The sequence below is a fragment of the Adiantum capillus-veneris genome, chromosome 22, assembly GCF_014529385.1.
Source record: "Adiantum capillus-veneris isolate H3 chromosome 22, ASM1452938v2, whole genome shotgun sequence".
NCBI classification, from domain to species: Eukaryota; Viridiplantae; Streptophyta; class Polypodiopsida; order Polypodiales; family Pteridaceae; genus Adiantum; species Adiantum capillus-veneris.
This window is the reverse complement of record NC_140952.1, coordinates 76,541,397-76,560,911: the sequence shown is the minus strand read 5'-3', so window position 1 is coordinate 76,560,911 and position 19,515 is coordinate 76,541,397. Positions and strand designations below refer to the sequence as shown.

The window sequence follows — 19,515 nt, the reverse complement described above, 5'->3', positions numbered from 1 at the left end:
ACACACATACATAAACAAAGAGTGCACACACACATTGAGAGAGAAAAAGAGAGAGAGAGCATGCATAAACAAAAAACGCACGCATTGAGAGAGGAAAAGAGAGAGAGAACATGCATAAACAAAAAACGCACACATTGAGAGAGGAAAAGAGAGAGAAAACATGCATACGATCCAAAAAAACGCACACACATTGAGAGAGAAAGAGAGAGAAACTAATTTAACGTCGTAGGAAACTAATTAAAATTAAAAGAACTAAAGATCTAGCCGACGAGGAGTTGAACTCAAGACCTATTATTCAAGAGGGAAATGGCATAATCAATCTATCATACTTGGCATGGGTGATAGAAAGGTTATACCATTTATCTCTTTTTATTGGCACACACATCCACACACGCGCACACACACAAGAAGAAGAGAGTTATAACGTCGTAGGAAACTATCTTAAAAGACGTTAAAGATTAGGTTATATGTAGACTTACATTAAATTAGATTTAGGTTTATTTTTAACTAGATTTACGTTTATTTACGCTAGATTTAGATTTACGTTATATTAGATTAGATTTATGTCTCCATAGACTGCGATGCCTGCATGAAGCGGGTGAAGAAAGCCCTCAATGGAATATAGGGTATTGCTGCCTTCACTCATGGTGGGCTCCATTGATCCAAAAGTACTGGTGAAATGTCTTCAGAAGATAGGGAAGAAGGTGGATCTTCAGGGCGGCAAGAGTCACTACATCCCCGACACAATGACCATCTAGACAACCTCTAGTCATTCAACAGCAACTTCAAAGTTAGTAACAAGAGCAAGAACGGTCTAAAGGGCGAATTGCTGTCGTCAGATGTGGATGGAGATGAGGCAGCGTCACCGCCGGAAGTTAACTCTCACATCTTTAGTGATGAGAATGCCAACTCTTGCCGAGTTATGTGAAAAATTATGTGTTAAATCAGTTTTAAGGTTCTTATAATCCCTGTTAGTTTAGTTCTTTGTTTTTAATATAACATAATTTACGTTAGATTTAGATTTATGTTATATTAGATTAGACTTAGGTTTATTTAGGTTTACCCACACACACACACACACACACAAGAAGAAGAGAGTTTTAACGTCGTAGGAAACTATCCCAAAAGACGTTAAAGAGTAGGTTAGATGTAGACTTACGTTAAATTAGATTTAGGTTTATTTTTAGTTAGATTTACGTTTATTTAGATTTACGCTTATTTACGTTAGATCGAGTCCACGCAAGAATTACTTACGGTTTAGGGTTTAGAGTTAGACGAACAGTGAAAAGATCTACTGTGAAAAGATGTTAAGATGCTGTGAAGTGCTACAGCTAGAGAAGAGGCAAAGGGGTTTTGTCCACTACATGCAGTATCATGTAGACGTGGGTGTGTAGATTTCTTGTACCCACAAATATAGGTATTGCCCAATAAAGACGAGATTATAACCCGGTGGTTCTGATCTCCGTGCACCTCTAGACCGAGGTGTGCGGGGATTGGACATGACTAGAGAATGTGAGGTAAAGAGATGGATGTTCTTCTTAGAGCGTTTCATGAAAACGCTTAAGGGATATGTGTGTCAAAAGGCACGTCCGGAGGGTAGCATGGCAGAAGGTTGGTTGGTATCAGAGTCCCTAGTGTACATTGGAGAGTGGCTAGACGGATTTGATAAATCCCGGGACACGCTATGGCGAACCATAGATGATGAGCGCATATCTGGGATTGTCATGTGCAATCTCGGTGTTGAGAAGAAGATGACGGAAGATCTAGAGGCTAAAATCAACCGATTTTGCATGCTTCACAATCCAGTGATGCAAAAGTGGATTTCACAATATGAGGATGCAAAGCAAGAGCGACAAAGGGCACAAATCGAGTGGAGACGGGGAAGACGACCACCGATGCACTATCCAGCGGTTCTGGAGAGCCTACCAACCTTCATGAGCTTAAGATGGTTGCACAACCAATTGAAAAGCGCACAACAATGCGGTGACGAAGTGACTGAAGAAGAGTGGGAGTACTCTCGGGGTTGCGCGACCAAGGTAAGTTTGCAATGTACGACTAGCAAGTGACTTTATTTATAAACGTTTAAACGGCCACTCATAATCTTTGTTCGTTGTAGTATAAGTCATACACAGCAGCATGGTGTAAAGGTCGACATTTTAGGGTGGAACGAATTGACAAAAAGCGTTTTACTCAAGATTGTGGAATCATGGCAAAATTTGAACAGTCTAGTCGACGACGTTCCTCTGATGCAGATCCTGTGGTGGCGGAACTCACTTACTTCGGCACGCTGCAAGAGATTTTGAGGATCGATTACAGAGGATTTTTTGTCGACTTGTTCGACGTGCAATGGTTCAAGATAATCATGGAGGGTCGCAACGCTACTGTGCGTAGAGGAGAGTCTGGTTTTCTTGAGGTGGATTCTACTAAGAAATGGACTGACCTAAGAGACACTTTCGTACTACCCGAGCATTGTGAACAAGTAAGTATGTAAATAGTTAACATCCCCCTTTTACAAGTTATGTGCTTGAAAGCTCTCATGTAAGTTATGTGGCTCTGGCAGGTAATATTTCATCCTACAAAGTCTACATCAAACTGGTGGTACGTCATAGAGGTAGCCCGTCGTAGTGCAAGAACGTATGAAGGCTACCATGTGCCAATCACAACGACATCAATGGAGGAGATCAGCGAAGATGCTCAATCAGAAGCCGCTGCGGTGGTGCCAGACGAGCATCAAGATGCTACTACTCTATATGGGGTGCATGCAGAGGAGCTACAAAATGAAACAGAGGATATGTGTTTAAACGGAGAGCTCTATATAGATATAGGAAGTTATGTTGAGTTATGCGAGGATGAGAGAGAGATCTCTTAAAGCCACAAATATTGTATTTGAACAATTTTGCTCCGTGTTGTAAAAGCTCTGGCTCTCTAAGTACCTTCCATGGTGTATAACGCTCTTTTCTACTCGCGCTCACATCTTTTGATTGAAAATTCTGAGTTTTCGACTTGCCTCTTCTATCACTCAATTCATTGCGTCATTGTATTTATATGCGTCATTACGTCATTGTATTTAATGGTCTTTGCGTCATTGTCTACTCTATTCATTCAATATTAAGTTTAAATATTCGTGTGTTTAATGCAGGTATGGATGATGAGGAGTTTCTTTCTTCTTTGTCACCGTAGCAGAGACAGTGGTACGTGGAGCGTCATCGCGCGTTCCTACTCCATCCGCATCTCCCTCTCTTTCGGAGCATTCGGCGCGCTCCGAAGCTTCGGCGTCGACGAGACGAGCTTCACACTCGTCTAGACACCGGCGCTCTAGTGGTGGCGGTGGCGGTTGTTGTGGGGATTCCGCCACCGATGCCTCCACACTGCCTCGTGTTCGACGAGGCTCTTTACCCTCCCCTTCTTTGCCCGCCCCCACACCAGCCACAACATCGCCATCTACGCCAGGTTTTGCACGGCTGACTGTTCCTAGAAGCTACACACCTCTACCTACTCCGCCAGGAGCCACCCCACTCGACACTCCTCGCTTCGGGGCCCAGACGCCGGTGGAGACACCTGACGTCCGTACCCCCATCGACACGCCGCTAGAGACCCCTGCCGGGACACCCAGGTTCACGCGTCACCGGCTAGAGGGCTTGCCTTACTCCGTCGACATCAGCGGCGGCATCATCATGGATGATGACGGCAAGAAGGTGATCTCGCGCATGCGTGGTCTTTGCTCTCAGCTGTTTAGACACTACATACTAAACAAATGGAGTGAAGTACCAAGTGATTTAAAAAACAGAGTCATCAGCATACTTCATGATGAGTTTCCCGTTCCAACACGGGATCAGCGCTTCAATGAAGACCTGATGAAGATTCGAATGCGCGAATACTGCAAACACAAGCGTTCCGAAGTGCAAAAAGCAATCAAGAATGGGTGGAACAGGCCAGATTGGCTGGCCAAAGAAGATTGGAAGAATGCGAAGAAAGCAGTGCGCGAGAATCCCGACAAGTGGAAGCAACAAAAGGATGCAGCCAGAGCGCGAGTAGAGGCAGGGAGCTCGCACCACTTGGGGAGCGGTGGATGGGCATCATTTGAGGCCGATTCTGTAAGTGTTTTCACATTGCTCTTTATGTTCGATAGTTTAGGGTTTATGAGTTTTTTAATTCTAACATAATGAAATCTTTGTATGTTTTGACAGTGGTCGATGACAGGACGTGATCCCACACCGTACGAGCAAGAGTACGCAGGCAGGAAGGGCTTAAACCCCCTGATGGACATTCTCAGTTCTCGCGGCGGCATGGTTAGTATTAGGGTTTACTCTTTTTTATTTTTTGTATTGTTTTATAAATGTCGTTATATGTTTATACTTACTGAAAGCTGTCTTATTGTCTTTTTCTGCAAAATCCGACAGATACGCCGCTTGGACGCGATGAGACGTCTGACTAGACGACTTCAGTTTAGCCGTAGCTAGATAGCATTAGTTTAGGGTTTCTCATAGCTTATGTATCATGAGACGGATTTTATACGTCTTTTTGAACCATGTATATTATTACATTTGTCACTGCAGTTCCTTTTGCCAATCAATTCTTTATGCCTATGATGTTGTACAATTGTCATTATTACATTTGCCAATCAATTCATTTTGCCTATCATGTGTACAATTGTCAATTTTGCAAACAATGGGTCTTGTGGGTGACAATTTTGGGTCTATTATCTACCCTTGCACTTTTTTTAAAAAGTGAATCAAGTACAATATGGTTGATGGGTGGCAGGGCATTGAATGCCCTGCCACCAAAAAAAAATTCTCTCGGGCGTCGCTATAAGTATCGCTATTTATGGCTCTGTAGCGTCGCTATAGTCTTCTGTGTAAACGTTGCTACATGCGTCGCTATAGGCGTCGCTATATAGCGACGCCTATAGCGACGCATATAGTGACGCTCTCGTAGCGACGCTTTTAGCGACGCCGGCGGTTATAAAAACCCAGTGTATTTCCGTCGCTAACAGCGTCACAAGAGCACACAACCTCTTGTAGTGATGTATGATGAGCTATGCAAGCTGGAGGCTTCCTTGTCAGGGGATTTGTCAGTTCAAAATCAAATCTTTATTTTCAGGAACCAGCTAAGAGTGGAAGAGGACCCTGCTCTTCAACATGCACAATTGTTCTTCAAAGAGTGGTGGGTTGGTACCGCAGACACCTTCAAAGGAGATGTTTAGGAGTCTCAGAAAGAAGAATGCCAGAGAAATTATTCCTCGCACAACTTAGTAGTCCCCAAACAGATATTCTAATGCCTGCAATGTACCTCAGATTACCTAGCAATCCCTCGACAGATACTGTTTTGTTGGTCACGCTGTGGACTAGTATGTCCCTAGTCTCTAATCTTCTTGTACTCAGTTCAGTAGCCCACTCCTTGGGTATCCTTATGGAACTTTTTCTGGCTTCCTACTTTAATTCATATGCTTACTTTACTTGGTTTTTCCTTCTAATAAAAGTGTGACCCTCATGTACCAGAGGATAAACAAACATGACCTTTTAACCCTAGAGAAGATGCACATCATAACCCTTCAACATTAGCCGAGAAAAACAAGTAGGGGCACATTCCCTATGGTTTATAATAACTAGATGAAGATAGTGTCACCTTTCTATCATACGTGCGTATGGTTATTCTTTTTGTTTAAGGACACAACATGCGAACTCATACTACATTAAATTGCCATTCTTGCAAGATTTAGATGACTGACATGTGTGCGGCGCTTTGGGATCAATTTTTTATTCTAATTACAGATACATTACCACCCTTCCATTGGAGCATATTGATATCAGCGATCTAATCCATGATTGTGCCTTAACGAGGTAATCATGGCAAGTTGGAGGCTTCCTTGTTAGGGGATTTGTTAGTTCAAAATCAAATATTTACTTTGAGGAACCAACTAAGAGTGGAACAGGACCCTGCTCTTCAAAGAGTGGTGGGCTGGTAACGCAGACACCTTCGAAGGAGATGTTTAGGAGTCTCAAAAAGAAGAACGCCAGGGAAATTATTCCTCGCACAACTTAGTAGTCCCCCAACAAATATTGTAAGGGGACAAGATGTTTGATGAGCTATGCAAGCTGGAGGCTTCCTTGTCAGGGGATTTGTCATTTCAAAATCAAATATTTATTTTCAGGAAACAGCTAAGAGTGGAAGAGGACCCTGCTCTTCAACATGCACAATTGTTCTTCAAAGAGTGGTGGGCTGGTACCGCAAACACCTGCAAAGGAGACGTTTAGGAGTCTCAGAAAGAAGAATGCCAGGGAATTTATTCCTCGCACAACTTAGTAGTCCCCCAACAGATATTGGAATGCCTGCAATGTACCTCAGATTACCTAGCAATCCCTCGACAGATACTGTTTTGTTGGTCAGGCAGTGGACTAGTATGTCCCTAGTCTCTAATCTTCTTGTACTCAGTTCAGTAGCCCAGTCCTTGGGTATCCTTATGGAACTTTTTCTGGCTTCCTACTTTAATTCATATGCTTACTTTACTTGGTTTTTTCTTCTAATAAAAGTGTGACCCTCATGTACCAGAGGATAAACAAACATGACCTTTTAACCCTAGAGAAGATGCACATCATAACCCTTCAACATTGGCCGAGAAAAAAAAGTAGGGGCACATTCCCTATGGTTTATAATAACTAGATGAAGATAGTGTCACCTTTCTATCATACGTGCGTATGGTTATTCTTTTTGTTTAAGGACACAACATGCGAGCTCATACTACATTAAATTGCCATTCTTGCAAGATTTAGATGACTGACATGTGTGCGGCGCTTTGGGATCAATTTTTTATGCTAATTACAGATACATTAGCACCCTTCCATTGGAGCATATTGATATCAGCGATCTAATCCATGATTGTGCCTTGACGAGGTAATCATGGTAAGCTGGAGGCTTCCTTGTTAGGGGATTTGTTAGTTCAAAATCAAATATTTACTTTGAGGAACCAGCTAAGAGTGGAACAGGACCCTGCTCTTCAAAGAGTGGTGGGCTAGTAACGCAGACACCTTCGAAGGAGATGATTAGGAGTCTCAAAAAGAAGAACGCCAGGGAAATTATTCCTCGCACAACTTAGTAGTCCCCCAACAAATATTGTAAGGGGACAAGATGTTTGATGAGCTATGCAAGCTGGAGGCTTCCTTGTCAGGGGATTTGTCAGTTCAAAATCAAATATTTATTTTCAGGAACCAGCTAAGAGTGGAAGAGGACCCTGCTCTTCAACATGCACAATTGTTCTTCAAAGAGTGGTGGGCTGGTACCGCAGACACCTTCAAAGGAGATATTTAGGAGTCTCAGAAAGAAGAATGCCAGGGAATTTATTCCTCGCACAACTTAGTAGTCCCCCAACAGATATTGTAATGCCTGAAATGTACCTCAGATTACCTAGCAATCCCTCGACAGATACTGTTTTGTTGGTCAGGCAGTGGACTAGTATGTCCCTAGTCTCTAATCTTCTTGTACTCAGTTCAGTAGCCCAGTCCTTGGGTATCCTTATGGAACTTTTTCTGGCTTCCTACTTTAATTCATATGCTTACTTTACTTGGTTTTTTCTTCTAATAAAAGTGTGACCTTCATGTACCAGAGGATAAACAAACATGACCTTTTAACCCTAGAGAAGATGCACATCATAACCCTTCAACATTGGCCGAGAAAAACAAGTAGGGGCACATTCCCTATGGTTTATAATAACTAGATGAAGATAGTGTCACCTTTCTATCATACGTGCGTATGGTTATTCTTTTTGTTTAAGGACACAACATGCGAGCTCATACTACATTAAATTGACATTCTTGCAAGATTTAGATGACTGACATGTGTGCGGCGCTTTGGGATCAATTTTTTATGCTAATTACAGATACATTACCACCCTTCCATTGGAGCATATTGATATCAGCGATCTAATCCATGATTGTGCCTTGACGAGGTAATCATGGCAAGCTGGAGGCTTCCTTGTTAGGGGATTTGTTAGTTCAAAATCAAATATTTACTTTGAGGAACCAGCTAAGAGTGGAAGAGGACCCTGCTATTCAAAGAGTGGTGGGTTGGTAACGCAGACACCTTCGAAGGAGATGTTTAGGAGTCTCAAAAAGAAGAACGCCAGGGAAATTATTCCTCGCACAACTTAGTAGTCCCCCAACAAATATTGTAAGGGGACAAGATGTTTGATGAGCTATGCAAGCTGGAGGCTTCCTTGTCATGGGATTTGTCAGTTCAAAATCAAATTTTTATTTTCAGGAACCAGCTAAGAGTGGAAGAGGACCCTGCTCTTCAACATGCACAATTGTTCTTCAAAGAGTGGTGGGCTGGTATCGCAGACACCTTCAAAGGAGATGTTTAGGAGTCTCAGAAAGAAGAATGCCAAGGAATTTATTCCTTGCACAACTTAGTAGTCCCCCAACAGATATTCTAATGCTTGAAATGTACCTCAGATTACCTAGCAATCCCTCGAGAGATATTGTTTTGTTGGTCACGCTGTGGACTAGTATGTCCCTAGTCTCTAATCTTGTACTCAGTTCAGTAGCCCACTTCTTGGGTATCCTTATGGAACTTTTTCTGGCTTCCTACTTTAATTCATATGCTTACTTTACTTGGTTTTTTCTTCTAATAAAAGTGTGACCCTTATGTACCAGAGGATAAACAAACATGACCTTTTAACCATAGAGAAGATGCACATCATAACCCTTCAACATTAGCCGAGAAAAACAAGTAGGGGCACATTCCCTATGGTTTATAATAACTAGATGAAGATAGTGTCACCTTTCTATCATACGTGCGTATGGTTATTCTTTTTGTTTAAGGACACAGCATGCGAGCTCATACTACATTGATCATAATCTTCTGAACCCACGATTGTAAAATTTTTATTAATACTCACAACTAAATTGCCATTCTTGCAAGGTTTAGATGACTGGCATGTGTGCTGCGCTTTGGGATTAATTTTTGATGCTAATTACATATACATTACCACCCTTCCATTAGAGCATATTGAAATAAGCGATCTAATCCATGATTGTGCCTTGAGCTAAACAATTCCCTACGAGGTAATCGTGGCATGTTAGTTTTCTCCCCATTAAATGTGGAGCTCTCCCGTATAAAAGAAAACAATTGACGAGTTAACATTTAACAATGGAAGTGTCTGTTCGCTTGGAAAACGCAAGGGGATCTTTGGACTTATGCACCACAATAAATTCTCAACAGTAAAGTAGACATCAACAGAGCAGCAGTTTGTAATGAACTATGTGACAAGTTGCTCGCGTGGAAGATAGCCTATACAAAATATAAAATATAATTGGGTGATTTGGGCAAGAGCTTTGATATGTAATAAAAGTGGGTCACTGGGTGCTAGAGTGCTACTACTTGACAGAGCCATCGCCGCCGGTGAGCATGCGGTACTTGTCGCGGCGGGTAAAGGTGGTGCACTGGAAGCCCAACGTCGCAGCCAACATCTTTTGGATGCAGTTGGCCACCTCGAAGGCAGAGCGAGCGCCTGCGACGTGGGTGAGGTGCGGAGGCAGTTGCTCAAGGAAGGTGACCTCGTAATGGGGACGAGGATTCATGAGGAAGAAGAAGGGGTCGAAGGCCTTGTAGCCGCGCACCGTGTTGCCGTAGAACATGGACATGCGCGGCAGGATGGCCACCGGCACGATCTGGTCCGTAAGCTCTGCGAAGAGCGCGCTGAAGCGGAGCAGCACTGGCTCGCGGCACGTGGTGCCCTCAGGGCAAATCACCAGGTTACCGCCCTCCAACAATCGCTTGATGTGCGCCGCGTCCTTCTCCCTGTTACGCGTCAACCTCACCGTGGGAATGGGCGACAGCATCTCCGTCAGCCTGCTCACGCTGTAAGTCACTGCCGACACCTGCTTCCCTAGTGCCACTGATAAGAATACTGGATCCAAGCAGGTGCGATGGCAGCACACTAGCAGCACACCCTGCCCCTGCAGCCCTAGCTTCTCTTCGATGTTGCCCGGTCTCTTGCCCCTCACGCTAAGCTTGATGCCTAGCAGCTTGTACATCAGTGGCACGTACAGCAGCGGCGTGTTCACGCACACCATCACTCGCACGATGGACAGCACCAATCCGATCGGAAACCACACAAGCGTCACCAAGGCTACCAAAGGAGTAGGCCGCTGAACTAATCGTCCATCATGAAACACCACTGGCTTGAATAGCTTATGCATGGGCACCGCTTCCACACTCTTCCTGGGTACCATATACGCCTCCTGCAACGTCACCCAGTGTCCAATCAGAAAGATCATTCATTTATAATAACAACCACAAAAAGAAAAAAAAAATTGATAATTTTGTTTATGTGCCCAACATACTAGTATAGGTGGTTGGCTATAATTATACCCAGTTTATTAGCTTACGATTTGTAAATTGTTTTATAGTCGTTAATCGCATACTACGGAGGCTTACAACTAGTACAGTGTCCAAATTTTGACCATAACTTTATTTTCGACCTAGAAAACAAAATCATCTAAAGTAGACAAAGCACTACCCATAGTGGCACAGTAAAAAAATAAAATCTTGCGCAAGATTGAGGAGAGAAGAGCTGCAAAACACGAGAAGTCACCGTTGTTGGTTGATTATATTTGATTATATTTCACACGCTCAAATTCTATTTCGTTGACCTCAAAATTAGTTAATTCCTTGCATGCGAACCACACAAAAAAAAAACACCCTCACACCAGTTTTTCATTCGCCAAAGCCCCTATGGTCATGGGGAAAAATTTCCTCCCCTTATACCTTGCCTTAACGGCAATGCCAATAAATGGCAGGACACTTCTTTTTTATGGTTTTTTTAGAGAACACAGCGTTTGTGTCACGGGGACTATTTACGGCTGTTAGGTGCAGCATTGAAGAGAGCAATTAATCAAGCAAGCGGCGGGTGGGTGGCGAATAGCAGTACCTTGCAGAGAGTGAGAAAAGGGAGGTCGGAGAGGCGATCGCCCAGGCCGACGTCCGGCTGCGCGTCCCCAAACTCGGCCTTGACCGCAGCGCGCTTGGCCGCGCCCAGGAGGACGCCGGGTGACATGAGCAATCCCGTGGCGTGGCCAGAAGAAGTGACGTGAATGTCGGTGCCGAACACTGTGTCGGCTCCCAGGTGGTTCTTGCAAAAGAAGTCCACCATGATGCGTGGATTGGCAGTGACAACGCAGCGGCGGCCGGAGCTGCAGCTGGAAAATACCCGCCACGACTCCGGGTGGACGTCCTCGGCGTAGAACTTGGGCAGTACGGCCCGCGCAGCTGCCTCTATGTCCTTCACTCGCAGCCCGCCAAACGCCACCATGATCAGCACGCGAATGCCCGCCCCTTCCGATACAAAGTGGTACAGCAGCCACGCCAACGGCGACACCATCATCAGCACTATCGCCCTCAAAAGGCTCCCTGCCTCCAGCGCCACCAGCATGAAGTAGGGGAACGAGCTTCTCCCCCTCGTCAGCGTTCCATCCAGGTCTGCTACAACGCTATCCTTCTCTCGCCCCTCACACCTGCATTTCTCCACCGCTTCATATTCCACCCGCGCCTTTGATCCCATGCCTTCCGCCACCTCCACCAATGCTGACCGCAGTTCCACTCACTACAGACTGCAATGGCAATCTCAAGTCTAAGAGAGACTCTCAGCAAAGAGATTACCCCTGCAACACGTGCGAACGTGGCAAACTCAAATGTCGAAGACGTGGAGGCGCTGTGAAGGCAGCTGCCACAGCTATACGATAAGAAGTCGCACAGCTGCGTCCAAAATTGTTAGGTGAACCGGGCGGGAGTGTGAGAGAGAGAGAGAGAGAGAGAGAGAGAGAGCTGCTGACTAGAGTTTAGAGTCTAGTTTACAACTTAGTAAAGTTACATTTTCATGTGGACATGAGAACTAAGAAGGGTCTATAAGGAGATACAATTTAAAGACGTGCACTATCAAAAGCATGACAGGTAGCTAGTCATTGGAGTTATGAGGTTAGTGGTGTCAATGTTAGGCTACCGGTGAAGTGTGAGCGATAAATTTATAGGTGAAACCATAACCTTGACAAAACAAGTCCGGCGTAGCAAGTTCCATTGTCCAAATCCAAAGTCATGCTCCTCGGTAAAATGTTGGTGGGTTGGGAATGGAGTAGACGAACTCCCCTTGAAAGAAAGTGCCTTTTCAGAGCCCACCGTAGCTACTTTTCTTTTCTAGGCTCTCTTTTTACTCCCAACTTTCGAGGTTCTAATAAGTTGAGGTCAATTGGATTTATTTATTTATTTTAGGTGCACCGCTCTGGTCTTTCAAAAGTTGAAAATTGCAATGGTTCTTTCTAAGAGCCTCGACCCACCAAGTGGCTTTTGTGTTTGTGTTTTTGTTTTTTTTTTTTTTTTTTTTTGGGGGGGGGGGGGGGGGGGGGGGGGGGGTTTTTTTTTTTTTTTTTCAAACATGAGAGAGAGAGAGCCTTGTGGTTTCCCGTGCGCTCCCATGGCCAGGCAGCGAGAGGAGTTGGTGCCATGACGACGTAGAGCAGCCTACAACGGCGCGGCGGCCTAATGAACCAGGCCCGACATTGGGCAGCCTATTCGACCACTACGTCGCAAAGTCTGATAAAAATGTTTAAATTGCTTATGAGTGCGCGAAGAGAGCCAAATGTGGGGGGCTCCTCTTGCTTGCTGTTCTTGTGGCTACCGCAGGTTGCCAAGTGCAGGCAGTTCAGTCCCAGGCCTGCGCAATAAATTAATAGAGGCGCGTCTTGCGACCACTCTCTCTCTCTCCCCCGACGCTGTGGAACTTCAGAACGGCAATGGATACTTCAAGCCTTCAACTGTCCCACAAGTTCCGCTACCGTTTCGTCTTTACCCTCTCACCTCCAATTTATCTCACTAACCTTGGGTAGATGAAGAACCCTCGTCTCATTTACAGCAGACCTTTCTCTCTCTCACTCTCTCTCTCTTTCGGCCCCCCATGATGGTGGGGATTTGCGTCCAATTCAATTGAACCGCTTTGTAGTTGAACCATCCCAGCGGCTTTGACGAACACAGGCCTTGTCCCAACGAACAATACGCGGCATCAATTCGCCCACGTATAATGTGACTGCAACTTTTCATTGTAAAGTACTCCGACCCCTACCTTCTCTTTAGACTAAGTAACACCCATATTAAATGCGCGGTGAAGTAATGGAATCTACGGTCGGGATTGTGAGACGAAATCTCGAGGCGCACTAAACCCGACCAACGAGAAAAATGAAGCGTGTCGACAAAAAGACAAGGCATAATGAACTTGGTCAGAGGGAAACTCGAGGTGCCGCAGGGCGATTTGAACCCAAGACTTGGCCATCCAAGTTTCGTGTCACATAGGCTAACCATCTTACCCACGCATGCATTGTGTACCCTCAACTGTTTTTACAACATTATATTATAAGTTAACATGCATTTGCCAGGCTGTCCAGTTTTAGTACCCGTTCAGATTTAGTTTCACTACAAGATGCTATTCATATTAGCGACGCTCACACAGCGACGCTCAAAAAAAAAAGTCTCGGCGTCGCTATGAGCGTCGCTATGTTTGTAAATTTGCGACGCTCATAGCGACGCCGACTGGGGTAAAAAAATAACCGAGCGCGCCCAAAAACTCAGATCTCAGATCTGAGTTTTTCGGCGCCCTCAAACAAAGAGCAGGTAACGCTCTCTCTCTCTCTCTCTCTCTCTCTCTCTCTCTCTTTTTCTTCTCCACACACACACACACACACACACACGAGGAGAGGAAGGAGAGCCAGGTATGCTCCTTCCCTCTCCTCATTCTCATGTTCCCTTCCCCTCTTTCTCTCTCCCTCTCTCTCTCTCTCACACACACACATACACACACACATAGTGTTTTTGAGAGAGAGAGAGAGAGAGAGAGTACAAACAAAAACAAAAACGCACACACACATACATAAACAAAGAATGCACACACACATTGAAAGAGAAAAAGAGAGAGAGAGCATGCATAAACAAAAAACGCACGCATTGAGAGAGGAAAAGAGAGAGAGAACATGCATAAACAAAAAACGCACACATTGAGAGAGGAAAAGAGAGAGAAAATATGCATACGATCCAAAAAAACGCACACACATTGAGAGAGAAAGAGAGAGAAACTAATTTAACGTCGTAGAAAACTAATTAAAATTAAAAGACCTAAAGATCTAGCGACGAGGAGTTGAACTCAAGACCAGCTATTATTCAAGAGGGAAATGGCATAATCAATTTATCATACTTGGCATGGGTGATAGAAAGGTTATACCATTTATCTCTTTTTATTGGCACACACATCGACACACACGCACACACACAAGAAGAAGAGAGTTATAACGTCGTAGGAAACTATCTTAAAAGACGTTAAAGATTACGTTATATGTAGACTTACATTAAATTAGATTTAGGTTTATTTTTAACTAGATTTATGTTTATTTAAGCTAGATTTAGATTTACGTTATATTAGATTAGATTTAGGTCTCCATAGACTGCGATGCCTACATGAAGCGGGTGAAGAAAGCCCTCAATGGAATATAGGGTATTGCTGCCTTCACTCATGGTGGGCTCCGTCGATCCAAAAGTACTGGTGAAATGTCTTCAGAAGATAGGGAAGAAGATGGATCTTCAGGGCGGCAAGAGTCACTACATCCCCGACACAATGACCATCTAGACAACCTCTAGTCATTAGACTTACGTTAAATTAGATTTAGCTTTATTTTTAGTTAGATTTACGTTTATTTAGATTTACGCTTATTTACGTTAGATCGAGTCCACGCAAGAATTACTTACGGTTTATGGTTTAGAGTTAGACGAACAGTGAAAAGATCTACTGTGAAAAGATGTTAAGATGAAGTGAAGTGCTACAGCTAGAGAAGAGGCAAAGGGGTTTTGTCCACTACATGCAGTATCATGTAGACGTAGGTGTGTAGATTTCTTGTACCCACAAATATAGGTATTGACCAATAAAGACGAGATTATAACCCGGTGGTTCTGATCTCCGTGCACCTCTAGACCGAGGTGTGCGGGGATTGGACATGACTAGAGAATGTGAGGTAAAGAGAGAGAGAGAGAGAGAGAGGGAGAGAGATAAGACGAAGAATGCCAATAGAATATTAAATTTGTTGTCCAGGTTATAAGTTTTTTATCCTCATTATGAGTAGCAACGAGGATGTGGGACCGTCCAACCGACACACCTATCTCTCAACGAGGGTCTTATGTCCTTGTAATCAATGCAAGCATGCTGTGCGATGGACAAGACGTGTTTCTTTGCAGCACGTTCGCGAATTTGGCGAGTTCGATCCATCTATTATAGATCGAGTTGTTGCCAATTATAACTCGTCAGACTCTGACGCTGGCCAACAAGCAGCAATCTTGCAACCCAATAGACGTGTTCGCAGGCGCTTTGGTCAAGCAGCATATGTGAGGCCACAAGATGTAGCCTCTGACAGCTCGGGGGATGATCATGCAGAGCACATTCCCAACGAGGCAATGTTTGAGCCCGAGATTGATGAAATGATCGAGACGATCATGGATTCAGAAAGGCTTATCTATGATGATATGAAAAGTGAAGCCGATACGCCATTGTATAATGGAGCACGTATGTTAGATTGAAAGCACTCCTGGTTCTTCTCAACATGCAGGCAAAGTTTGGATGGAGTGACACTAGCGTCACAGCGCTTTTCAGGTGATCTATTACAATTAGTTTACTTTAATAGAACTCTAAATGTATAATGATCTGATAGATTTTTACACGACTGTATTATATTTTTATGTTGTGTAGATTGTTGAAAGAGCACATACTACCAGCTGACAATGTGATGCCAGATTCCCGAGATGAAGCAAGAAAGATTTTGCGAAACTTGGGGATGGATTACAATTCTATCCACGCTTGTCCTAATGACTGCATTCTTTTCAGAGGGGAATACATAGACATGGAGAAGTGTCCGAAATGTGATTCCGAAAGATATCGAGTAGATCTCCACGGGACAAAAATTCCACAAAAGGTTTTGCGACATTTCCCTCTGCTTCCTCGCATCAAGCATTTCTTCGAATGTAAGTCCATGGCCGCCCTAGCATCATGGCATGAGGAGAATAAATCTTCGGATGGTGTGCTACGAATTCCTGCAGATTGCGTAGCGTGGAAACATATAGATGGAACATGGTCGGATTTTGCCAGGGAAGCTCGAAATTTGCGCTTAGGCCTGGCTATGGATGGCGTAAATCCATTTGGTCAAAGATCAACATCTTACAGTGTATGGCCCGTTGTCATCGTCAACTACAACATTCCCCCGTGGTTGACTACGAAGAAGGGGCACCTATGGCTAAGCTTGATTGTGCCAGGGCGATATAAAGTGGGGAATATGGACGTGTATCTTCGTCCACTATTGGAAGAGCTACAACAATTGTGGATTGGCATAGAGGTGGTGGATATGAGCCGACACACAGGACGACGGAATGCTTTGATCAGAGGCATTCTAATGTGGACCATGCATGACTATCCCGGGCTAACAGAATGCTCAGGTGATCTATTGACACTCCTAAATCAAACACTGTAAATCTTGTTTTTTCCCATAGTTGATCTATTATCATGTGTATACATGCAGGACTTCAAACAAGCGGATACAGAGCATGTGTCACATGTGGACCTAGACTGAATGCACGTAGGGCACCCTCACTGAAGAAGCAAATCTACGAAGGTCATCAAGCGTATCTTCCAGAGAATCATGTGTTACGCGACGGCTTTTTGGGAAGAGAGCCACCAAGGATGTCTGCACAAGCATGGAGCAGAAGGAGATGTGCGATGACGGATTGCCTCCAGGGATGAAGAGACTATCTCTATGGTACGAGTTACCATACTGGCCCCGACTCATGATCAATCACTTGCTCGATCCAATGCACATATTCAAGAATGTGGGTAATCTACTATGGGACCATTTGACCGGCAAGAAAGATACTTTGGGAGCCAGAGTTGACCTTAGAAATGTGGATCGTATGGAGCAATATTGGCCGCAAACAGCGTCTGATGGATCGATAAAACTTCCTAAAGCACCATGGATTTTCACAGGAGCCCAAGAACGCAAAGTAAAAGAACCATTCGATCTTTGCGGACCCCCACTGGCGTAATGCACTCGCTCCGAACGTGTTTTACTAAAGAAGGAAAGCTTACCGGTTTGAAGTCACACGATTGGCATAAAATGTGTCAGGTGCGTTCATAGTGGACTTTAATACCATTGCATAAAATGTGGACTTTAATATCATTGCTGCACATACTTTACAGTTTATTTTACCGGTTGCCATTGAGGGATGTTTCTCTCTCGACATCCGTAACACAATCTACAAACTTGCAAAGCTGGTGCAATGGATCTCACAAAAGGAGATCAACGTAGACTCCATACCATTCGCCCAACTAAATGCTGCGGAGCTTGTGTGCATGTTTGAGAAACATTTTCCTACTACAATGCTAACCATTCAGGTGCATCTTCTTGTTCACATAGTTGATGAGGTGGAAATAGCTGGCACAGTTCATTCCAGATGGATGTTCTTCTTAGAGCGTTTCATGAAAACGCTTAAGGGATACGTGCGTCAAAAGGCACGTCCGGAGGGTAGCATGGCAGAAGGTTGGTTGGTATCAGAGTCCCTAGTGTACATTGGAGAGTGGCTAGACGGATTTGATAAATCCTGGGACACGCTATGGTGAACCATAGATGATGAGCGCATATCTGGGATTGTCATGTGCAATCTCGGTGTTGACAAGAAGATGACGGAAGATCTAGAGGCTAAAATCAACCGATTTTGCATGCTTCACAATATGAGGATGCAAAAGTGGATTTCACAATATGAGGATGCAAAGCAAGAGCGACAAAGGGCACGAATCGAGTGGAGACGGGGAAGACGACCACCGATGCACTATCCAGCGGTTCTGGAAAGCCTACCAACCTTCATGAGCTTAAGATGGTTGCACAACCAATTGAAAAGCGCACAACAATGCGGTGACGAAGTGACTGAAGAAGAGTGGGAGTACTCTCGGGGTTGCGCAACCAAGGTAAGTTTGCAATGTACGACTACCAAGTGACTTTATTTATAAACGTTTGAACGGCCACTCATAATCTTTGTTCGTTGTAGTATAAGTCATACACAGCAGCATGGTGTAAAGGTAGACATTTTAGGGTGGAACGAATCGACAAAAAGCGTTTTACTCAAGATTGTGGAATCATGGCAAAATTTCAACAGTCTAGTCGACGACGTTCCTCTGATGCAGATCCTGTGGTGGCGGAACTCACTTACTTCGGCACGCTACAAGAGATTTTGAGGATCGATTACAGAGGATTTTTTGTCGACTTGTTCGACGTGCAATGGTTCAAGATAATCATGGAGGGTCGCAACGCTACTGTGCGTAGAGGAGAGTCTGGTTTTCTTGAGGTGGATTCTACTAAGAAATGGACTGACCTAAGAGACACTTTCGTACTACCCGAGCATTGTGAACAAGTAAGTATGTAAATAGTTAACATCCCCCTTTTACAAGTTATGTGCTTGAAAGCTCTCATGTAAGTTATGTGTCTATGGAAGGTAATATTTCATCCTACAAAGTCTACATCAAACTGGTGGTACGTCATAGAGGTAGCCCCTTGTAGTGCAAGGACGTATGAAGGCTACCATGTGCCAATCACAACGACATCAATGGAGGAGATCAGAGAAGATGCTCAATCAGAAGCCGCTGCGGTGGTGCCAGACGAGCATCAAGATGCTACTACTCTATATGGGGTGCATGCAGAGGAGCTACAAAATGAAACAGAGGATATGTGTTTAAACGGAGAGCTCTATATAGATATAGGAAGTTATGCTGAGTTATGCGAGGATGAGAGAGAGATCTCTTAAAGCCACAAATATTGTATTTGAACAATTTTGCTCCGTGTTGTAAAAGCTCTGGCTCTCTAAGTACCTTCCATGGTGTATAACGCTCTTTTCTACTCGCGCTCACATCTTTTGATTGAAAATTCTGAGTTTTCGACTTGCCTCTTCTATCACTCAATTCATTGCGTCATTGTATTTATATGCGTCATTACGTCATTGTATTTAATGGTCTTTGCGTCATTGTCTACTCTATTCATTCAATATTAAGTTTAAATATTCGTGTGTTTAATGCAGGTATGGATGATGAGGAGTTTCTTTCTTCTTTGTCACCGTAGCAGAGACAGTGGTACGTGGAGCGTCATCGCTCTGGCGCATCATCGCGCGTTCCTACTCCATCCGCATCTCCCTCTCTTTCGGAGCATTCGGCGCGCTCCGAAGCTTCGGCGTCGACGAGACGAGCTTCACACTCGTCTAGACACCGGCGCTCTAGTGGTGGCGGTGGCGGTTTTTATGGGGATTCCGCCACCGATGCCTCCACACTGCCTCGTGTTCGACGAGGCTCTTTACCCTCCCCTTCTTTGCCCGCCCCCACACCAGCCACAGCATCGCCATCTACGCCAGGTTTTGCACGGCTGACTGTTCCTAGAAGGTACACACCTCTACCTACTCCGCCAG

At 44.4% G+C, this 19,515-nt stretch overlaps 1 protein-coding gene across 1 annotated transcript; it reads right to left on the bottom strand.

Annotated features, from left to right (window-relative positions):
• Nucleotides 1–9,159: 9,159 nt before the first annotated feature.
• LOC147429619 (glycerol-3-phosphate acyltransferase RAM2-like) lies at nucleotides 9,160–11,709 on the bottom strand. The gene is made up of 2 exons (XM_086495882.1): nucleotides 10,928–11,709; nucleotides 9,160–10,238 (listed from the first exon to the last, which is right to left on the bottom strand). The coding sequence occupies exons 1-2, from the start codon at nucleotides 11,555–11,557 to the stop codon at nucleotides 9,372–9,374; spliced, it is 1,497 nt and encodes a 498-aa protein (XP_086352008.1). The 5' UTR covers nucleotides 11,558–11,709; the 3' UTR covers nucleotides 9,160–9,371.
• Between the last annotated feature and the right edge of the window lie 7,806 nt (nucleotides 11,710–19,515).